At 37.6% G+C, this 22,604-nt stretch overlaps 1 protein-coding gene across 1 annotated transcript in view; it reads right to left on the bottom strand.

Moving 5' to 3' along the window:
• LOC121737209 (atrial natriuretic peptide receptor 1) overlaps window positions 1–22,604 on the bottom strand; it is a 55,156-nt gene that overhangs the window by 17,646 nt on the left and 14,906 nt on the right. The window contains exons 3-12 of the mRNA XM_042128815.1: window positions 17,627–17,710; window positions 17,150–17,312; window positions 15,099–15,218; window positions 14,194–14,303; window positions 13,596–13,784; window positions 12,433–12,568; window positions 11,684–11,775; window positions 10,736–10,877; window positions 10,145–10,229; window positions 8,770–8,896 (exon numbers count right to left, since the gene is read on the bottom strand). Coding sequence (XP_041984749.1) covers window positions 8,770–8,896; window positions 10,145–10,229; window positions 10,736–10,877; window positions 11,684–11,775; window positions 12,433–12,568; window positions 13,596–13,784; window positions 14,194–14,303; window positions 15,099–15,218; window positions 17,150–17,312; window positions 17,627–17,710 — 1,248 coding nt within the window. The remainder of the gene's footprint in view (window positions 1–8,769; window positions 8,897–10,144; window positions 10,230–10,735; window positions 10,878–11,683; window positions 11,776–12,432; window positions 12,569–13,595; window positions 13,785–14,193; window positions 14,304–15,098; window positions 15,219–17,149; window positions 17,313–17,626; window positions 17,711–22,604) is intronic.

Below are 22,604 nucleotides of genomic sequence, written 5' to 3'. Positions count from 1 at the left end.
AGGAGCTGTGTCATATTAAAAATATTATAAATATTAAAATAACAGCACGTAAGATAACTCAGGAAGAATGTGAAAAGAAACAATTAGGAGATCAATAATAATATTTAAAAAAAAACGACTTCAAAATTCCCTATCTCAAAAACAGATTTTGATAACAATTGCAGTATTCCCTAAGTTAAACAATACCTAGTACAAAAAATAATAAGAATTTCCTAAATCGAACTATTAGTTCCGGAGATATGCGAACATTAACAAACATACATACATACATACACTTTTTAAATGCACATTTGTGCAGACACTGATATAGACTAATAAATATATAATACCAAAGGGCATTGAGTAACTTTGTATGGACCTGTGGCGTCATTTTTTTTTCCAGCGGCCAGGGATTAAACCAATACTATTTTGTAGCACTACATTAGAGAAACATATATTAGTAATAAAAATTGTTCTAAGTAATATCGGAGCTGAGCTACGATTATTTTAGTATATTTATTTTTGCGCCCTATGTTTACAAAATCAATAGTAATTAACTTTACTTTATGGAGCTATCCTTAACAAACAGGTATAGAAAGGGTATATTAATCTGTTGGATATATATTTCGCACTAGCTATTGCCCACGACTTCGTCCGCGTCAAATATATGAATAATTTCTCATGCATATTTTCACACTGGGTTTAACTCTCGTCCGACTAAAATATAGCCAGACTTGAGACTATATTATTTCACTAAATAGTGGTTTTCAAAGTGCCGGATGCAATATTAGACAATTATAATTATTGTTCTTGTGTATTAATGTGTTGTAGCCTGTAGGTAAAATGACTCTAGGGTATTGTTCCGATTATATTATAATGTCGATTATTTCCACTACTTAGCGAATTTTGGCCATAGTTCAGTATACTCATACTACAGTATGAGTTATGACGCCGGACGCCACCTTTCGGTAGAATTTTTAGTCTAGCTTTTAATCTACTTCCCGGCTCATACACGTGGAGCTGAAGGAATGTTTTATAGAATATTAACTAAGTATTTACTTACACAAAAAATATAAAAAAAAATCAAAACGAATCAGAAATCAAATTCTCTTTAAGAAATTGGAGAAAAATGGATTTGCATTTTTTTGCAAAAGAAACTAAATAGTTAAAAAACTCATTAAATGACGGCGCGTAGTTGTATGTTGGTTAAGTCATTCTTCTAAAATGTACGAATAACTAAAATAAAAATAAATGATGAAATGAATTGTACTTGTGTCTTAGATATCTACAGGTTGTAACAAAACTAAGTGCTAATGGTGATCTCTTGGCGTACCTAACTCATCGTTGTGCTCGGGTAATCGAGTCGAAGGGAGAAGCATTGGCTGTTAGTTTGGAAATTGCAAAGGCCTTTGATCGGGTTTGGCATAAAGCGCTTCTTTCAAAGATTCCATCATACGGGCTGCCCGAGAAATTATGCAAGTTAAGAGTATTCTTAGCAGATAGAAGCATAAAGGTCGTAGTTGACGGCAAGTGCTCGGAAACTCAGTCTGATGATGCTGGTGTGCCTCAGGGCTGTGTGCTATCGCCTACCTTATTCATACTGCATATCAATGACATGTTAAAGACCAACGGCATTCATTGCTTTGCAGATGATAGTACAGGGCCTCTATCATTAACTTTGTCACTTCCATGCAGTTTCCTTGCAATTCACTTATCAGTTGAAAAGTGAATGGTTCTGTTTCGGTATCATTACCGCTTTTACTTCTGAATGGTTTTAACCTGTAATATTTGTCTCTGAACTGGATTAAGAAATGTCAAACACGAACGTCAAATTTGACAAACGGAATTGTTTTTTTTTTAGGAATTGAAATGGCTTAGCCATAACGACTAACGGAAAAATTGTAAACCAAGATGAAAATATAGTTTAAAAAAAGATTGATATTTTTTATTATAAAATATACTATTTTCTAATATATAACGTGGTCAATGTAGGTAATAGTTACTTTTGCACTGATTTATTGTATTTAAAGGTAATTATTATAAATGTGTAAATGGTTTTATTTATATTTTTTTGGTATTTTATAAGCCCTTTATCAAAACACTGAGAAAATAACACTCCTTCATGTTTATATTATCACAAGCATGGCGATCTAGAGGAGAAAGAATTCTCTGACATTGGCAACTAACTGAGTCGGCAATTAAGAAAAAGAAGAAGGAGAAAAAAAAAAGATAATTAGATATTGTTATTAAGTTTATAGAGATTATGTTTTAAGCAAGAAATTGATAAGTTTATTATTACCTATACCTATTTGATACCTATGCTAAATAATCTACCTTAAAAAAGTCTTAGAAATGCATCAAACTTGTGGATTACAATTACATGCATTACAACAGAGTTGATGTCATGAGTTGAACATAGTTTGTTGAACTTGAACTCATTCTTGAACACCTACGTTTTTTTGAGCTTTCAAATAGGTATTATTGTAACATAAACAGGCAATTTATAAGTTTAATAATCCCCTTTTCGTGCCTTGTAAGGCATTTTACATTATTAGTACTGTGTACGCTGAACCAAATATTTTTCAGGATAAAGGATGATTGCTAACACTGAGATACTATAAGTACTACATTTTATAATAAAGAATTGCAAGTGTAATGATGACGAAGTCCTAGGAAGATAATATATATTCTCTCAAAAGCTTAAATTAAAAGAAATTTAATAAATACTCGTTTTTAAATGTTTTTTCATTTATTTTCTCACTTAAATATACCTACCTTAGATACATATTCATACACAGCTTTCATCAATAGGTACTATATTTGTCTTACACCTTATTATCAACCTATATCAGATAAGCAAGTGTTAAATCTCTTTTATATTATACTTATAAAAATATTTATACAGTGGAAATCTTAAACAAGGTCTTGTCACTTAAAATCAAAGAAGATGAATCAAATATCCCTTGTGTAAATATTAATTTATTATTATTAAAGGAGTTCAAATACAAACTTTTGATGAAAGATAAAAACAATATTATAATTTCAGACTTTTATTTGGCAAACCAATAACAATTAGAAACTGCATTGCAAGTTGCAACTATGGTAAATTGCCTGGGATATCTCAGACAGAGAGCGGTCAAGGGTTTTGTGTTCTTTGTGTTGTATTATGTTGTAGAATGCCTCCCGTGTGAGTATCTCTATATACTCACACAGGAGGAGTTCTGAATGTGTCAGAATTGCTCCTCAGTCACCAACGCAAATGCTTCAACGCATGACCACTCTGTCTGATAGGTCCCTAAAACGACCACATCTTTTTAAAATGTATAATACATGAGGACTTACTAAAGTCCTCATGTATTTTAAATTTTAATGTAATAATATAAAACTAATATTATTATTATTGAGGTACAAAAGTATTTTTGGTAATAATAATATAAGTTCCAATGAAAATATTATGTTTTATGAACAATAAGTATGTTTGTTATGCAATTTTTCTTTATGTCTTTTTGGAAAAAGTACTATAAGTAATGTAGGATTATATTTTTGAGTTTTAGTGACTATTCCCATTGTATATTATATCATATTGTAGTCAAGAGAAGTTATAAATGAAAAAGTGCATATGAGAATTTAGCTAATTTGGATTTTATATTATCAATGATTTAACTTTTCTAGTAGTTTAGGTGTATGTGTGTGTGTTAATATTTATTCGTGAATATACATGAATCTAAAGTTTCAAAGGTTGTGTTCTCAAAATTCTTGTTATTGAGAAAGTAATACCTTTGAATTTACCTCTTTGGTGCAGCGTTTATCATGCATGGTTTACAAGGAAATAGTTTGTGAAATAACACAAAGACCTACTGCAATCAAAAGATTGTACGAAATGCTCCTAAGATAGGTTCCTAAGAAGTACATAGTAAGTCCTCATGTATTTTAAGTTTTAATTTAATATAAAACTAATACTTACTTATTATTATTATTGAGGTAAGTACAAAAGTATTTTTGGTAATACATAATAATATATGTTCCTATGATAATATTATGTTTTATGAACAATAAGTTCCATATGTTTGTTATGCAATTCTTATTAAGTAAGTCTTTTTTGGAAAAGTACTATAATGTAGGTTTTTGTTTTTGAGTAAAATTTAGTGATTTACACTATTCCCATCATATAATACCATATTGTAGTCAAGAGAAGAAGTTATAAATGAAAAAGTGCTCATATGAGAATTTAGCTAATTGGGATTTTATGATATTATCAATTATTTAACTTTTCTATTAGTTTAGGTGTGTCAATGTTTATCCGGAGCATGTTATACATACATCTAAAGTTTAAAAGGTTGTGTTCTGAAAATTCTTGTTAAAAGTAAGTACTTAGTATTGAATTTACCTCTTTGGTGCAGTGTTTATCATGCATATACCAAAATACTTCAGGTTTACAAGGAAATAATTTGTGAAATAACACAAAAACCTACAATGCAACTATAAGATTGTACCTGTAGGTTTTTGGTGAAAATTCATACTTGTTTTACAGTAATTATACACAACACTTGTGTTCCTTATACCTTGTATGTGTTTCTTGTGTACTAAATCAATGCAGTCTTAGCTCATCGCACAAATGCAAACCTTATTGTTGACTAGACATATAGGTATATTGTACTAATATACTACACCTCACTTATGTTATTATTCTGAAACCTCACTAACACTAAATGGATTACTAAGGTCTCTACGTCTTTACTTATGTATCACTTCGTGATTTAACTTGAGAATACGTCTTAATCGTTTTCCAAAAATTTGGACACTTCGAATGTTTAGTTTTTTGGTTTTAATAACGAATTATTTTCACTAAAATATATGCTATAGACTAAAATATAACTTATTAAGTAACTAACCAACTAAATAGCAATATAATTTAAGACTAAAAAGTATGTAATAAAATTACTAAAATGTAAACTATTCAGTAAAAGCTACTCGTTGGTTGGTGTTTATTGAATTGCTGTATCTGACGTAAAAGCAAGCGAGCTTATGTCAGAAGTGTTGTCATGATACCAAATGATATGAAATTATTACTCAGTTAACAATGGAGAAGTGAGTTTTGTGTCACGTGACCACTGACTGGCTGGAAAATAAAGGTCATGGTACCAAAATGCGAGCCAGTCAGTATTCTGGCTGGCTTTAAGAGCTCATGATAGAGGGGCAGGTGATGCTGTTTAAACCGGCCTTCCCAATATTTCTCGGATAAATGTCATTGAGAGTCGAAACGAACTTGTGTCTAAAATAGAGAAATCATTGAAGAAAGTCTCTAAATGGGGCAGACGTAACTTAGTCCAATTCAACCCCGCCAAGACACAAGTCTGCGCGTTCACCGCTAAAAAGTCGCCTATGGTCGTATATCCTCGTTTTGAGGGCACATCTTTAACCATCTCTTCTAGCATTGAAATACTTGGCGTTAGCATATCGAGCGAAGTCCAGTTCCGATATCATCTAAAAAATAAGGCCAAGTTAGCCTCGAAGAAGCTTGGTGTTCTTAACAGAGCGAGACAGTACTTCAGTCCGGACCAACGCCTACAACTTTACAAGGCGCAGGTTCGGTCTCATATGCAATATTGTTCTCATCTCTGGGCAGGGGCGCCTAAATACCAACTGCTCCCTCTGGATCGAATCCGCTCATCCAACGAAGATGTTGAAATCCAACGAAGGGCCGCTCGAATTGTTGACTGCCATAGTGTTTCAAACAGCTTGGACCCCTTGGAATTACGCCGAGATGTAGCTTCACTCTGCATCCTCTATCGGTTTTATCACGGGGAGTGTTCTGAGGAATTGTTCGGAATCATACCACCTGCAACTTTTCGCCATCGTCCCACGCGAAAAATATACCATCCACATCACCTTGATGAGTGCTTCCACGGTGCGTTTCTCGCGTAACTTTCTGCCGCGTACTGTAAAACTCTGGAACGAACTGTCACCAGCAGTTTTTCCAGACCTATACGACCTGTTAACCTGCAAGAAGAGAGCGTATTCCCTCTTAAAAGGCCGGCAATGCACCTGCAGCTCTTCTGATGTTGCGAGTGTCCATGGCAGAAATTTTTTTCAGCGCTGAAAGAATTTTTTTTGTGATTTGCATGGGCAAGCGCCCTGGCGTAAAGAGTTTCCCCATACAAGTGTGAAATAAATATATTCTCTTTCAGCGCTACTACTTTTACACTAAACTCTATACACGAGACTCATACACAGTACACACCCTAAAGTATTATCACTTAGTTTTGTTATACGCTGTATACTAATATTATGAAGCTGAAGTGTTTGTGTGTTTGAAAGTGCTAATCTCAGGAACCACTTATTCGATTTTAAAAAATATTTTTGTGTTGGATAGCCCATATATCGAGGAAGGCTTTAAGCTAATAAATAATGCCATTTTTATTTTAAATTCTTGAGTATTCATGTTATGATTGAATTTACTTTTAGTTGAAAATACGAACTTAAAATGCCTAATATCTCGGCTCCGATATAGTTTAGCTATATGCCCCCTTTAATAAAGTTTACTCCCCTTGATATGTTCTTTCATAATATGCTGGTTTGGTGAGTGGCCGCGAAATTTGAAAATGACGCCAATATTACCCAAACCCTTTTTAACCGAATTTAAATAACCTTCTTTTATTTTCGCTACGGGGATGTAGCAGATTGCTACATCCCCGTAGCACTGCTACGCGTTCGTAGCTCTACTACGTTTTACAAGCTACGCGTTTGTGAAACTACCCCATAATTCAGACCGCAACGCGGCAAGGCGAGACGCAGCGCGGCTTCAATTTGTATGGATTTGACAGATTTCAATTGCGTGAGACGTCTTGCGAATCTGTCAAATCCATATAAATTTAGAAATGCATATACGCGTCGCCGGTCTGAATCAACCCTTAGGGTCAATTCAAACCGCAACGCGACGAGGCGAGGCGCGGTCCGGCACAAATTTGTATGGATTTGACAGTTTTCAATTGCGCGAGGCGACATGCCAATTTGTCAATTCAGTACAAATTTAAAATTAATGCATCTACGCGTCGCGTTGCGGTCTGAATCAATCCTTATTGGCAGAAAAGATTTTTTAATCCTATTTATATCCATCTTTTTATGTATTTTTTGTGCCCTCTTATTCGTATTTGTGTGTTTTGCCCTGTATGGTATGTTTATGTAAAAAAAAACTAGTTTATTTTACCAAGCTACTCGTAGTACTGAAACAAGTATGTCTTTTGGGAATTATTATTGTTTGCTTTACATTAAATAAATTGGGAAAGAAATGATTTACTGAAACATTTCTTAGAGTTTTTATTTTGTTATAAAAACTAGTGACCACGAATTGTATTGCTATTTTATTTCAATCTTAATGAATCTCTTGAGCGCCCGTGGCCAAATGGGTAGACCTTTAGTTCGCACTCCTAGAGGGTGCAGGTTCGATCCCGGGTGGCAGACCTATGAGACATTTTCTGAACTCAAGTACATAATACGGACAATCATACGGTAAGGGAAAACATCGTGAGGAAACCCGCACATATTTGGTCCCAGACGTATTGACTAGTTCTTTCCTCTGGACTAGGACGATTATGTTGCGGGAAAATTCTTGTCCCAGGCACTAGCTATTTAAAGAGTGGTAACTTCGCTCTGAAATACTGTGTAAATCATCCACAACGGATGCAAAGGCCTAGTTTAATGAATCTCATGCTTAGGTTCATTATGATTGTCAAAGTGTGTCTGTTTAGCTGTCGGTTTATTCGTTTGTCCGCAAAATCTGTAATATTTTGCTGAGTTTTGGAATATGACACATTATAGTAACCGAAAACAAATTATATTATGTGCAATTTATCTTTTTGCACTTGACTGTACTTTAGTAAAACGCCATACATATTTCTCCTCGACTGTACTTATAATTGAGGGTGTTAAGTAATTACTTATTAGTTAAATGCTCTTCATACAAAGGTGTGGGAGTTGCAAGTTTCATTATAAACTCCATTAAATGTGCCATGTTAGTTTGTATGATATTCAGTTCCGTATATTTTATCTATGAATCATATCTGAATCGTATCATAAAAGTGTTCGGAGCTTTGAAACTGTTTCGCGTTAAAGTTTCTTGAAGCATCACATAAGTATTTTAATTTTTATACGATTAGATAAAAGTTATAATGTAATACGTGATATGTATACGATTAGCGATTAGATAAAAGTTATAATGTAATAGTGAGTTACGGTGGAATTTAGTGTATGTGCCTTCGAGGAAATTGATTCCCAGGCAGTTGACAGACCAAAGTCATTTGTTGGGATCATGTCAATTCAACGTTAATTCTGATCTGTCGACTGGGCTTGACGTGACGCGACCAAACTACGTAGGTCCTCCATCTGCTTAGGAATCAACTTCTCTGAGAGTATATATACCTATTTTAAAAAAAATATTGATTTGACTTTAGTGTCCAAGACTTGGACACTAAAATCAAATCAATAATTTAAATACTTAGTGTACGCAGTAGACAAGAGCATTTGACAAATGACCAACACGACTAGTGAGAGACTAATCTCTTGCTAGTGGAGTTGATTATTCGTCAAGTGTTCTCGTCTTAATCTCACCTTAGCCAGTCATCATCATCATCTTATTTGACAGAAAATCGGGTGATCAGGCTGGTCACTTGATTTTCTGTTACGCGTTGTCATAACTTTACTTGGAAACAACAGTTTTCCAACGCAGCTATCGAACTCATGACCTGCAAACTAGGAGTCACGCTCTAAACTACTAGGACTATATGCACCTACCTTGAGCACCTCATTGATGCTGTGCAGCGCGGGGCTGGTGCCTAGACCGGCGCCCACCTCCACTAGTACCTCCTCCGGCCGCACGCGCCATCTCGTATTGTTCAGCTCCGCGTCTATACGCACTTGCCTGCAAACGTTTAAGTTGTTTTTATATAAAATAAGGGGGCAAACGAGCAAACGGGTCACCTGATGGAAAACAACTACCGTCGATCATGGACACTCGCAACAATTAGAAGTGCTCTCTTCTCGGTTTGTAGGTCGTATTAATCCGGAAATACTGCTAGTGACAGTTCGTCCCAGAGTTTGACAAGTTACCGGTAAAATTGCTGAAGAATTCTTGCATTGCTGCTTTAATAAGAACATTCATGGCGACACATAATATGAAAAAGGAACAAAGATTTGATAATATGCTCAAAGTATTTTAACTACGACGCTTCTTATAGTATTGGATCCGACTGTAAAATCCTGCAAGAATCGTTTATCTCATGAACATTAAACTTAATTAGAGGTACTTGCGGCTACTTTTAACTTGGGCTACTAAGCCGGCCCCTAGACGATCAATTGTATTGTGCAATATCACGCTTCAATTTTATTGAACAGTTTATTTGACAATTAGATTGAAGGCGCGCAATGTTCAATATCAACCATAGACGGTCAATAAAATTGCTCGTCCTGCGTAGCTAGCACGGGGTTTCCCAGTCGATTCTTCGGAAGAAAGTAATGGCAGTTTCTTTCCTATGTCTACATATCTTATTCCCGAGCATGGCACCACCCATCGACTTGAGTTTCAGTGGACAAAGACAAGAAACTCTTTCCATAGCAACCATTAAAGCAACGGCAATTATTTTTTTTTGACATTTAGTTTCTTGGTTCTTTTTTTTTAATTATGGCACCTCGGCTATAAAACCCTGGCCAGTGTCGAGTAAATGGCGGCAAATTCACGAATAATAAAAACTAAGGAACTTTATTATTCGTAGTTTGTAGATCAAAACTATAATTCCGGCTATAGACAGGGTTGCTATACATCGATTTTTTGAATTTGCCGCCATTTACTCGACACTGGCCATGGTTTTATAGCCAAGTGCCATAATAAAAATAAAAACAGAATCAAGAAACTAAATGTCAAAAGCGGATCGTCATGCTTGACATATAGATTTTCAAAAGCGAAAGATATCGAGATACGAAAGAAACTTTTACTCCAATTTGTTTTTCCGGTAAAACTGTCAAAATTTAGTTTCTTTCGTTTGTCTACGTGCTTGTGCTAGCTATGTTGGGGGCCCGAAAAAGTCGTATTTTGCTCTACAATTGAAAAATAGGGGTTATCGACACTTTAAAGCCTGGATTACGATAAGTCTAATCCCACTAAAATACTTACTTGTAGGCGACACAGGCCCCTGTTACAGCGAACGTCAAGAAAACCGCCAGACCGATAAAACAGTATATTATAACGGTCTGGGCTTCTGAGCAGCGTGAAACAAATCGTTTAATAAATATATGTGCTATATTCTCAATAATACATGGTACTTACAGTCCATTTGAGTTATTAATTTTGTCTACAAAACTTGGTTGACTACGGAACCCTGACGGATTTTTTGTATATTGATAGGTTTATTATATAGTATTTAAAAGTAACATTGTCCTACAAATAGAACAATCCATATTTTAGGACCATCAAATATCCTTTCTATCTCTGTTACTCTACTACTTTCGAGATTTTTTGCAAATAAAATTGTTGTTCGTCTTATCAAGATGACTACTCACAAAAAATTTGCTTGATAGTAATAAAAAAGAATTGTTCTAGGGAAGCCGGACCAGAGATGCTGCGAGGGCAGCCTACAAAGCAGGATAAAAAAATAGAGTTGAATTTGAATTTTTGTTGGAGTAGGTACTGGCAAACAATGGATACTGGATGCTGGTCGCTGGACTGGATAAAAACCAACTTAAACAGTGCTGAACCTAGGCGTACCTCCCTGGCAAATCGGGTCGTTGCCGAGGAACCCGCAGCGCGGCTTGTCAGGCGGGGGCTCGCGGCGGCCGCCCGGCCAGTGGATCGCCTTGCCCGCTACCGCCTTGTAGCTGCTGTTGAGGCCATGGTAGAACGCCACCACCTATATAGTCATCGGCACAGTGATTACAAAGTAAACAGAACTAACGAGTAGGCCGACTCAGAAGAGTTGTAAGCATTACTTAGCTATGCAATTATGCTTTATGCATTTACTCAGCATTCTGAAACATGTCGAAAGTGGTACTCGTACCCAACTCGCGTAAACTCGCCTGTTTGTTTAAAGTCAAGGTACTCCTAAGGGCCAGGACACAAAAACACGATACGACGTCTCATGATTGAATGTCTACGTTAGTTTCTACGACGCGACGTCGTACGATGTCGTGTCGTAGTTTTTTGCGACGCGCGTCGTAGATTCCCACGACACGACATCCCATCGTGAAACGACGCCGCGTCGTGGTACGACACGACGTCATATCGTGTTTTTGTGTCCCGGCCCTTAATTCTGTCTACTCTGGTGATTACGTATCAAGTGACAGCTATGGGCTATGCAACGAGTTTACTCTGACATTAGCAACTCACCGAGGCGGCCATTTTTAAAAGAAGAAGAAGAAGACCGCAGATATTGCACAATGGCTGTCACAAGTCACAAGATCTTGCTGCATAGCGGTTACATTGGCCAGACAATTCAATGTCTAGCCCGTTAACCAATATTAAGTACATAGTCATTTAAGGTACGACGCGACTTGCAGCGTTTAGTTCGAAAACATGTCAAAGAGAATAGAATAAATTAGATATTATTTCATGATTATTTTTAAGTAAAACGTTAACTTTTTTTAAATATCTTTAACTATAATATTGTTGAGGGTTAAGATTTTACAAAGGTATAAAAATTAAACGTATGTAACTCACTTCAAATTTCCCAGTAACGGGATCTAGGTCCAGTATCGCGTAGTCCGCGTCTCTGTCACCGTTCTCATCTATACGCACGTGGCCAGTTATACCTATAACGGAGAAATAATTAGGATTCATCTTTCACGGTGTTTTCCATCGTATTTTGTGGAGTTATACAAAGTTTTCGCAGGACAGTTGAAGAGTAAATATGTGTCATGCCCGTTTAAACAAATCACGTTTATACGTGGGAGAGCCATGCTTCGGCACGAATGGGCCGGCTCGACCGGATAAATACCACGTTCTCACAGAAAACCGGCGTGAAACAGCGCTTGCGCTGTGTTTCGCCGAGTGAGTGAGTTTACCGGAGGCCCAATCCCCTAACCCCTACCCTATTCCCTTCCCTACCCTCAACTATTCCCTTCCCTGCCCTTCCCTCCCCTATTACCCTATTCCCTCTTAAAAGGTCGGCAACGCACTTGCAGCTCTTCTGATGCTGCGAGTGTCCATGGGCGATGGAAGTTGCTTTCCATCAGGTGACCCGTTTGCCCCTTATTTCATAAAAAAAAAACACACCCCCTAAAGTTTTATCAAGAATTTAGTTGACATATTTATAGTTTTAGTAAAAACATGTTGTATTAAGAGACTCACAAAGACCTTAAGGTGTACCCAGCGATAGTAAAAACGGACATGAAACAGAGTATAATAATTAATATGTAAAACGCATACACATCAAAGAGTTTATTTAAGCATTCATCAAAATCTCTCACCATGAAAGTCCCTCCCCCACATTCGTCTAGTGATGCTCCTGCCGTCCCTCAGATCACCCTGCTCGGTCAGGGTCTCGTTCAGCGCCATACCCAGCAGGTAAACGCCATCGTAGAACGCGCCGATAAAGAAATTCACCTGCACAGAAGAAAGAAGCTAAAAAGCTTGTCCATACAAATCATAATAATATCTACCTTTAGGTTATGCGACTAGGTTAATTTTTACCAATCCATTGACAATAAATCAATCTGTGAAATCAATTGCTGAAGAGTAATAGTATTCAAGATAAATCAAACGAACCCACACTTGATTGGTTTTCATTGTTGTCGTTTTATTGCGGACTTCCTTTGGCCACGTTTCAACTCCATCACTAGATCCTAGAAACAATCTGACGACAAAGTACTCATCAATATGAATCAGAGGAAGCTCAAACTCGGCGGGGCTATGTGGTTTAATGAGGGAGTTCCTATAGCCACCTTTCAGCCCCATCATAAGAAGAGCTCTGTGTCATAGAGGAGGGGAGGGTGCTATTTTTGTAGTCACTCGAGCGTCATGAAGACCTAGTAGGTTTTGCACATTAGGTAAAGCTGATAAAAAAAATAATAAGAGCGTTTTTTTTTATTTTAGCGGTGGGTTCGGAAACTGCAGCCATTTTAAAGTTTTGAAAAAGAAAATATATTCAGAAAATTGCTTATTTAGGTAAATTATAAATATATTTTAGACAACAAGGACTAAATCATTTATTTTAGAGCTAAATAAAATATCTGCGAAGCTTAGTTAAGAAAATATGAAGCTTTATTTTTTTATATTTCAAAATGTCTCCACAGGCTTACCTAACCTTTGAATCGTCAGTGCTTTATATGGAAGCTTCTTTAGGGTATACTAAACATCCCCTATCTTAATCTGACAGATCCGACGACATTTCAATATTTTAAAAAAAATTACCCACCACGTGAGAAATCTGATTTCTATACCATGATAACTAGACACATGTCGAAAGCCTATGCAAGCTTAATCTGACATGCTCGAGCTACTCCCGAAATCCCCTCTTCCCCTCCCCAACTATATTGCATTATCACGCAATTTTTTCAAGCTTTTTCAGCTTAATCGAACACTGAAAACTATTAAAAAAGCGTTGCTGACTTGCGTTCGTCCTAGAACCTACCTCTTCCCCATCCGAAAAGGTGTAGTTGTAGTGATGTCGGGCCCGCAGTCGCACGGTGTCGGCGAACTCGTCAAAGCGGTCGCCTGTGGGCAGCTTCAACGACACTCGCAGCAACGCCTCATACGCTGCGCGCGCTGCCGCGTCGCGATCATCGCCTGTGGCCCACCCGGTTTCGCCCCAGTACCCGCCCTGGGTGATACAATATGACGATGTTTGGCTTGATTCTGCTATTTTAATCCAACATTAAGTATAGCTTTTTCAGATATGCATCAGAATGCAAAATATTGAAACGATCAAATCACTAAAAGTTCCTTATTACCTTTCATGAAATAGAAAAGCCCAATTTTACAGCACTGAGCTGGCTGATAATGATGAAATATTACTATAGAACCCTCAGTTTAAATAGAAGTTTTTGTATAGAACACTCTCGATCATGTCGGCTTTCAAACAAAATACTCAAACAAAATCGGTCCACCCGTTTGGATTCTAGATATAAGTTATAACACCCCTCTTTCTGGTTGGGGGTTAAAACTAATTACACAAAATTCTTTCAAACAATATAAGTTTTAAATAGTTGGAGGTATTTGTATGTGTCTACCTGGAATATCTCGACGTCGAGAAAGGCGTAGTCGCCGCGCGTCATGTCGAGCGAGTGCGCCGCAAGCATGAACTCGCGCACCAGCGACCCGCGCACGCTCAGTATCACCACTGAGCACATGGGGATGAACACAAATATTGCAAACGTTATTGCTATTGTTGTCTAAGGCACTTTCCTAACGTTTCCGGGACGGAAAATGGCACAACTATAACGCCTGTAGTACGTCGTGTATGTACACATCGTGAGGAAACCCGCACATAGTTGGTCCCAGACGTATTGACTAAGTAGTTCATTTTTTTTAAATGAAATAAGGGGTCAAACGAGCAAACAGGTCACTGTACACAAAATGTGCACATATCTTATTACTCTTATTAGTAAGGAGGTTATAGGCTATAATATCCTATAATCAACCAACCAAACATTATTATGATACATAGTACATGATTATCTATTATTTAGCTACTTGGGTTTAATATTGTCTCTACCAAGATATTAGAGTTATTTTATTTACTATAAATTGTAAGTTAGCATTAAGTTTTCTTGAAATCTATAAAAAAATCCTACAAATATTTCAAACCCTACAGGGTGTAACAAAACTAAGTGATAATACTTTAGGCTGTGTATGTGTTTCTTTTAGAGAGTTCACTGTGAAAGTAGCAGCTCTGAATGCGCTTTTTTGTGATTTGTATGGGCAAGCGCCCCAGCGTTAGGAATTTGCCCATACAAAAGTTGTTCTTTCAGTGCTGCCACCTTCGCAGTGAACTCTATATAGGGAACATAATATATATACACCCTAAAGTAGTATTATCAATCACTAATTAGTTTTGTTACACCTGCACCCTGTATAGCTCTACACACATACACACACAACACACACATTAGCCAATTAGCTCGTATCGCGTTACCTCTTGCGTACATGCTGACGTCTCTGAGCAGCGCCTCGCAGGACTCCCGCTCGTTGCCGTCCAGCTCCCGGACCGCCTTCAGCACACCCTTCTTCCGGAGACCCCACTCCAGGCTCTTACCTGAAGTGAAGCCCTGGGTTAGACTACAGCGTGACTCACTGCCGCACTCAGAGTGGAACATTAATTACTTAAATGTAAGTACTTAATTCAAAATTTTGACACAAGACCCATACATTATCTGTCAAACACTTCATTAAATTGAAGGTTAATCATAATTAAATGTATCTGAGTAAGGCGGTTCATCATTACTTAAACTTCTTTTAACCGATTCCAAAAAAGGAGGTTATCAATTCGACCCGGTCAAATCGGTTTGTAATATTACCAGAACTGCCTAGTTTTCTTTCTTGTGACTAACATTTTAAGGGAATTTTAATTCTCTGCCCAGTTTTCATATAAAACTGAGCAGAGAATTAAAATTCCCTATCTCAAAAACCAGTGAACCGATTTTGGTAAAAGTTGCAGCTTAAAATACAACTAAACGATAAGAAGATAATATAATAAACGTTTGCTAATTATACTATCATGTAATGTGAGAAAAAACAAACTAACAATGTGATAAATGTTTTTGTTTTCCGAGAAATTATTGTTTTCGATTCGGTTCAATAAATACTACACAAATTCACTACATCGTTGTTTTTACTTTAATAATTTTCTATGTTATTGTTGCTAGTTGTTATAAGTTTACTCATGCTAACGTGACCTCATATTATATTAAATTAAAATGAGAACACGTGAAAAATGAAAATCTTTAAAAACTGAACAAGCGTTTTTGATACGGATGGCCCCGTGCGAGTTTCTTACGCTGGTTTTTCTCGCCGGGTTAGTTCCCGAACCGATGGTATATCTTATAAAAGTGTTAATTTTTAACCGATTTAGATTCATTTTATATGTTGAAATTGGAGCTGACGATAAGCCGGCGGTCAACATATCGCCTAATCCAGAATTCAAAGCTTAACTTGCCAATGGTAAGCAAGAAAAAGTCGGATTTATCTAGCAGCAGCACGATTTGCGACAAGCAAACTGCTTCAACAGACTTGTCTACACGCGAGGAGTATATATAGTAGTCCAATGTTCCTACTTACCTCGAAAATCCCCTTACCCCACTAACCCACAGTAATCAAGAACAAGTCGGACATATCCAGCAGCAATGCGACGTGCGCCCAGCAGAACTGCTCTTACATGCTGGGAGTATAATATCCTTCGTTCCTGCTTACTCTACAGATCCATTTACCCACAGTAAGACTGAATAAGCCGCATTTATCCAGCAGCAATGCGACGTTCGCCCAGCAGAATTGCTTTTACACGGTAGAAGCAATGACGGATTAGCCCTTAATCAAATTAAGCAATTGCCTAGGGCATCACGTCTGAGGGAGCACCAGAAGAGTAAAGGTTCAAAGACCGATTCTAGTTGAGATACGGATAGGGGGGCCCACAGGCATGCATTGCTTAGGGCTTCAAGTAGTCTTAATCCGTCACTGGGTAGAAGTACATATCTTTTGCTACAGATCCAGTACAGGTACTTACCATACCCATAGTAAGCTAGAACAAGTCAAACTTATCCAGCAGCAATGCGATGTGCGCCCCGCAGACTGAAGTGCTCTTACACGGTGGGGGTCTTTCGTTCCGGCTTACCCTGCAGCGGGGCTAAAATGGTCGCTTTGGAGAATCATATAATGAATCATAATATGATTCACTATTTAAAATCGCAAAATGCAAATCTGCGTGCAAGCAATTCATTAATTCGTACTAATTTGACATTTGTCAGTTTGACAGTTTTAACAATTCATTTGCTGAATTGATTGAGAGGAATTGCTATTTGACCATGTTAGCCCCGCAGAGCTCTGATTCACAATGCGCAATTCGACTCGGATTCGGAAACTTCACCGATCCAATAAACGCTCGCCGCGCCAGGCATAGCCCAATGACCGCACGGTAAAGTTTACGAATCCATGTCGAACGGGAATCGTGAGTCGCCCTGCTGATCGACTTACCTACAGTAAGCGAGAACAAGTCGGACTTATCCAGCAGCAACGCGACATGCGCCCAACCGAACCGCTCGAACACGCTGGTGAAGACGCGCGGCAGCCGGCACTGACAGTACGACATGCGCGTCAGCGTCGGGTACTTGCCCTTGTCGTTGAACAGGGTTTGAGGCTGATCGAAGAAAAAAAAGTTAAATATCGCATGTTAGACTGGCCATTAGACGGACCGCAAGTTGCAGTCAATATCATGAAATAGGTTCTGAGTAAAAAACGCACTACACTTTCTAATAAGTTATTGAAAATACATATAAACTGCAACCCGAACATTACGAAACATATTTTGCGCCAATAAAAAAATAATAAAATATAAACAGGGTTCAAATATCAAAGCGTATTTCACATAAAAAGTGACAACAAAATGAATACAAATCGCGTAATTTGTGCGCGAGTGATATCTCGGCTCATGAATATTTCATGGTGACGTACCTCGGAGCCCTTCTTCAAGTTTCTGAGTCGATGCATGCGGCTGACGACGCTCGCTGGCGCGGCGAGCTCACCTTCCGAAGGTGGCTGGAGACAAAATTGCTTATTACTCGAAGGCCAATTACACAAATATTTTGCAGACAGAAGCCGGCTACTTTTCGGCAACTAATCGCCTAAAGGTGATCGCACATTCATCAGAATGCACGCGCCAGACGCGCCACGTTTTAGAATGCGTTGTATGAAATGATGTGAAACCTCGCACATTCGTCCGCACGTCCGTACGCGCCGCATTTCGTGTACTATGCGGTGCGTTCAACGCGTACGGCGCGTACGGTGCTCACAAATGTGCGATCAGCTTAAAAACGCCTTTGACAGCTGCAGATATTGCACAATATCTTCTGTCCGTCAGTGCATACGAAGACAATATTGTGCAATTTCTGCTATCAAACGCCTGTTGCTTACTTGTCGCTAGATCGTATCGCCCTGCCGGCAACGTGTACCTTTCTAGTGCCACTTAGTTTACACTGAAATATGACGAACAAAGCAACAACTTCAAGCTGCTTTTTGTCTTGTCTCAATAATATGAACAGACTTAACACGGTTAGTTACCATTTAACGAGCGGGCAAAGTATAAATAATAAGTGTGTAAAGTCAAAATAATTTGAGGTGGCGCCAGTGGTCATTGTCCTTTCTAGTGTAGGAGCTATGTGAAAAATGCTTGCGCTGTATTTTGTTAACTAAAGAAACAAATGAATTAGGCTATTATAGGTCTACCAGAATCTGATGGCAAAAATTAGAAAATAACTTGACTCTAGCAATACCGGGGTAATTGGAATAAAACATTTTGATCATTTTTCCTTATAGCGGCCTATTTTGTGTGTGAAACATAAAAATATACATAATAATATAAAAATTTATTCAATGATCAAGGATATTTTTTGAAAATCTTCCATCAATCCATTACTGACCAGAGTTGACAGTCGGTTTAACATTTTATTATAGTTATAGGAAGTTGGTGCAACCCACTCCTTGTCTTATTTCTAACACCAAAGGTCGTATCGTAACCAAATGGAAACGCACAAGAGCAGAAATCCTATGAATACAAACAAGATCGAGACACATTATTGTTTTGATTGATTCTATATCTGTATGTTGAGATACAATTTAAATAATATATAGTAGTATCTTTACAGTAGTTCACCCACACGTTAGCGTGATTTCTTCTTGACTTCGACTTGACTACGAGTCTACCTACGAGGAATATCACGTATGACGTAGCAATTGACCATTAAAAAAAACAGAAACTAGCTGTACTACGGTTTACGGAACCCTATATTGCGCGTGGCCCGACACGCACTTGGCCGGTTTTTTGATATCTAACTTCGCTATCAAAATTCTAAATTATCAGAAGCAATAAATAGGCTCAAGTCTCTGGGTTGGTTGAACGATTTGAATGTTGATGTTTAGGACACAACTGAGTTACAATACTATATGCTATTATACTGTGTATACGTCTTACAAGTAAACTGTGTTATCTGTATTGATAACAGCTTGTTTAAGATTAAGTGGTCATTAATAATATTCATGATTCCATTAAAGCATAATATGCTTAGCATATTTTAAGTTTTATAATATTATGTAATGTTATGCTGATATATCTTATATTATAATCTTATTCGTAAAAAGTTGTGCTCATAAATAAATTATATATCAGGGTGAGTCCGGATAATTCAAGTTTACGCTCAATTAAACTACAATTACGGTACGCTACTAGAGTTTGCGGTTGCAGTGTAGTATGGCGTATATGCCCGTAGCGCCAGGCATACAAAACACAGACTAATCGAGTGATAAGTTGAATTATTCGCACTTATCCTGTGTCCGAACTTACCCTGATTAGCCTTATATAAATAGTTGAACAAATATCACTTTTTGTATTGTGTAATAAACAATAGCAATTTTAGGAATATCTAAAAACTTGAATTTTGCTTGTGAAAACTGAAAAGATATGTTTTTACAACTAATTAGAAATTAGAATATGAATTATATTAGCAGTATTTGTGCCAAGTTGGCAACAAAAGATGCTTCTAATATGAAGGAATCTGATAAATCTATTCCACTCTATTTTGCACCATCAGAGAAAATTCAATAATGTCGGGTTATGTCAAGTCAATATAAATTTTGGTAACTATTGCCGGACCTGCGACATTTGGTTGGATTATCTCACCTAAGAGCCGGTACACATTGGGCGTTTTGAAGCGCGCGCTTTTATAACGCGCGTTTTGTTCTCAAAACGCGCCGAATCCGGGGTTCTCCCTGGATTCTATTGAAGCGTACACATGCAAGCGCGTGGGTAATGTAAGTCGTCATCTGTCGGCTGGGTTTAACATAACACGACCAAAATACGTAGGTCCGCCATCTGCATATGAATCAACTTCTCTGATAGTATATAATAGAAACCTTCCACTTCCTTTATTAGTTTTCAAAATCTAAATTTTAAATGGGCTATTACATGCAAAAGGACGAGACTTTGAACTTAAGCAATGTAGTGATGGCTGATTACGGTTTTAAGACTCAATTTATATGTATCCGTGCGACAGAGCGGTTTGACCGCTACACAAGGAGATTACAAGCAATTGTATGCAACGATTTATTTAAACATCGGCGCACTAGAGAAGATGCGTTTTATTGTTGTGTTTATTTTAAAGAAATCCATGTAGATTAGACCACAAGTATATTTAAAAATTAAGACACTTGAATTTACTGCAAAAATTCGGTTTAAATTGTCAATTTAAATTTTGGCGCCAAAACGGATCTATAGTCTGCATGACGTCACTACTGTTTGACAATTATTGAGAATGGCTCCACCTGATCGTACCTCTCAAAAGTTGCCATGCCCCGCGTTCCATTTAGCGTTAAAAACGATCAAAACGCTCAAAATAGGAGGCATTTTGATCGTTTTTAACCCTAAATGGAAAGCGGGGATAGTATGTGTGACGACTGACATCACTGAACGCTGATTGGTGTTTTGAAATCTGTTCCGTTTCAAGTTTCACTTTTAATTCGTAATTTTTGTAAAAAAAAAAACAATATTTTTTAAAATATTAACCTTGCAGTTCTTTTATATTTTTGTAATATTTTAATAGCAAATTTTTCATAAATATTATATTTGCATGTTCCTTAATATATTTTTTTGTGTAGAGGCCACGCTCTGTCGCTTACAAAACGAGTCTGATTAGAAAACTACTAAAAGTTAAACTGTAGCTGAGCGTACTACACGCACATCAGTAATTAGTGACAGGCCGCATTACCGGGATTACACCCCCGAGAGCCCTTAAGAGCTTCGTGATTAATTTCACATTCATTCAATCTAACTTGCGGCAAGTACTATCGGCTAAGTTTGTACTATCGAGGAAAGTGATTCCTAGGCAGTTGACGGACCTACGTCAGTTGGTTGGGTTATGTCAATTCAATACGTCTAGTCGTGATCTGTCATCTGACTGACTGACGGCTGCGGTTTGACTTATGGCCGTTCCCAATATTTGATCTATCTCTGGTTTTGCCCTACTAGAGATAGGAATAGCTAACATTAGACATATTATGTCAATTGTGAGCTATTCCTATCTCTAGTAGGGCAAAATCAGAGATAGATCAAATATTGGGAACGGCCGTTAACCAACCAAATTATGTAGGGCCGCCACCTGCCTAGGAATCAACTGCTCTGAATATACTGCTTGGAAAATCGCTTGGCAGCGCTGTTGGAATTTACACACGAACATATTTTCACGAGCTGGAATTTACACACACACGCTCACGATACTATTGATATACAGGGTGTAACAAAAGAAAGTGATAATACTTAACGGTGTGTATGAGTCCCTTGGATTAAGTTCACTGTGAAAGTAACTTTTTTAAACTTTTGAATGGGCAAATAATTGGCATATGACATACAAACCACAAAAATTGCTCTTTCAGCGCTTCTACTTTGTAGTTAACTCTATATGACATAAAAGACTGACCCTAAGGGCCGGGACATATAAACACGATAATAATAATAATAAAACATTTATTCAATAACTTTGGGCATTACACCACACTACATTTCAAAATACGAATTCTATCGTTTCGATTTATAAATCTACAACGTGTAACAAAACTTTAGGCCTTAGGGCCGAGAGCCTGGGACACATACACACGATACGACGTCGAGTCGTACCACGATGCGGCGTCGTTTCACGATGCGTCGTGGGAATCTACGACGAGCATCGTAAAAACTACGTCGCGACATCGTAACGTGCCACGATACATAGAAACTCACGATGCATCATCTTTGAATTTTGAATAACAACTGTGGTACTGACACAGGAACGCATCGTGAGTCGTGCCGTATATCGTGGCACGTTACGACGAGGCGACGTAGTTTTTACGATGCTCGTCGTAGATTCCCACGACGCCACGTCGCATCGTGAGACGACGCCACATCGTGGTAGGAGTAGGACACGATATCGTATCGTGTTTATGTGTCCCGGGCTCCCGGCCCGAAGGCCTAAAGTTTTGTTACACGTTGTAGATTTATATATCTAAACGATAGAACGATAGAACTAGCTGATTTCCTTTTTTTCGATTTCATATAAGATTCTGGCTTCTTCGTTCTGGACACATTACTACCCAAATATGCTTATCGTCTTCTTTATCACACTCTAAAGTCTAAACGATTAGGTATAATAGTACTTTAAATACGTAATTAAAATGATACCAGCAACTCCGTTGCGCCAAAATTCGATATCGCGCTGGGACCGTACATTTTACTGGGATAAAAAGTATCCTATTTCCCGGGACTAAAAATATCTCCATAACAAATTTCAGCAAAATCGGTTCAGCGGTTTAGACGTGAAAATGGTAACAGACAGACTAACACACCTTCGTATTTAAAATTTTTAGTATGGATAGTAGGTACAGTTCTGTTTTGTTGTATTTTTGTTTT

The sequence above is a fragment of the Aricia agestis genome, chromosome 20 (genome assembly GCF_905147365.1).
Source record: "Aricia agestis chromosome 20, ilAriAges1.1, whole genome shotgun sequence".
Taxonomy (NCBI): domain Eukaryota; kingdom Metazoa; phylum Arthropoda; class Insecta; order Lepidoptera; family Lycaenidae; genus Aricia; species Aricia agestis.
The sequence above is the reverse complement of the archived record's forward strand: the minus strand, read 5'-3'. Positions and strand labels throughout refer to the sequence as shown.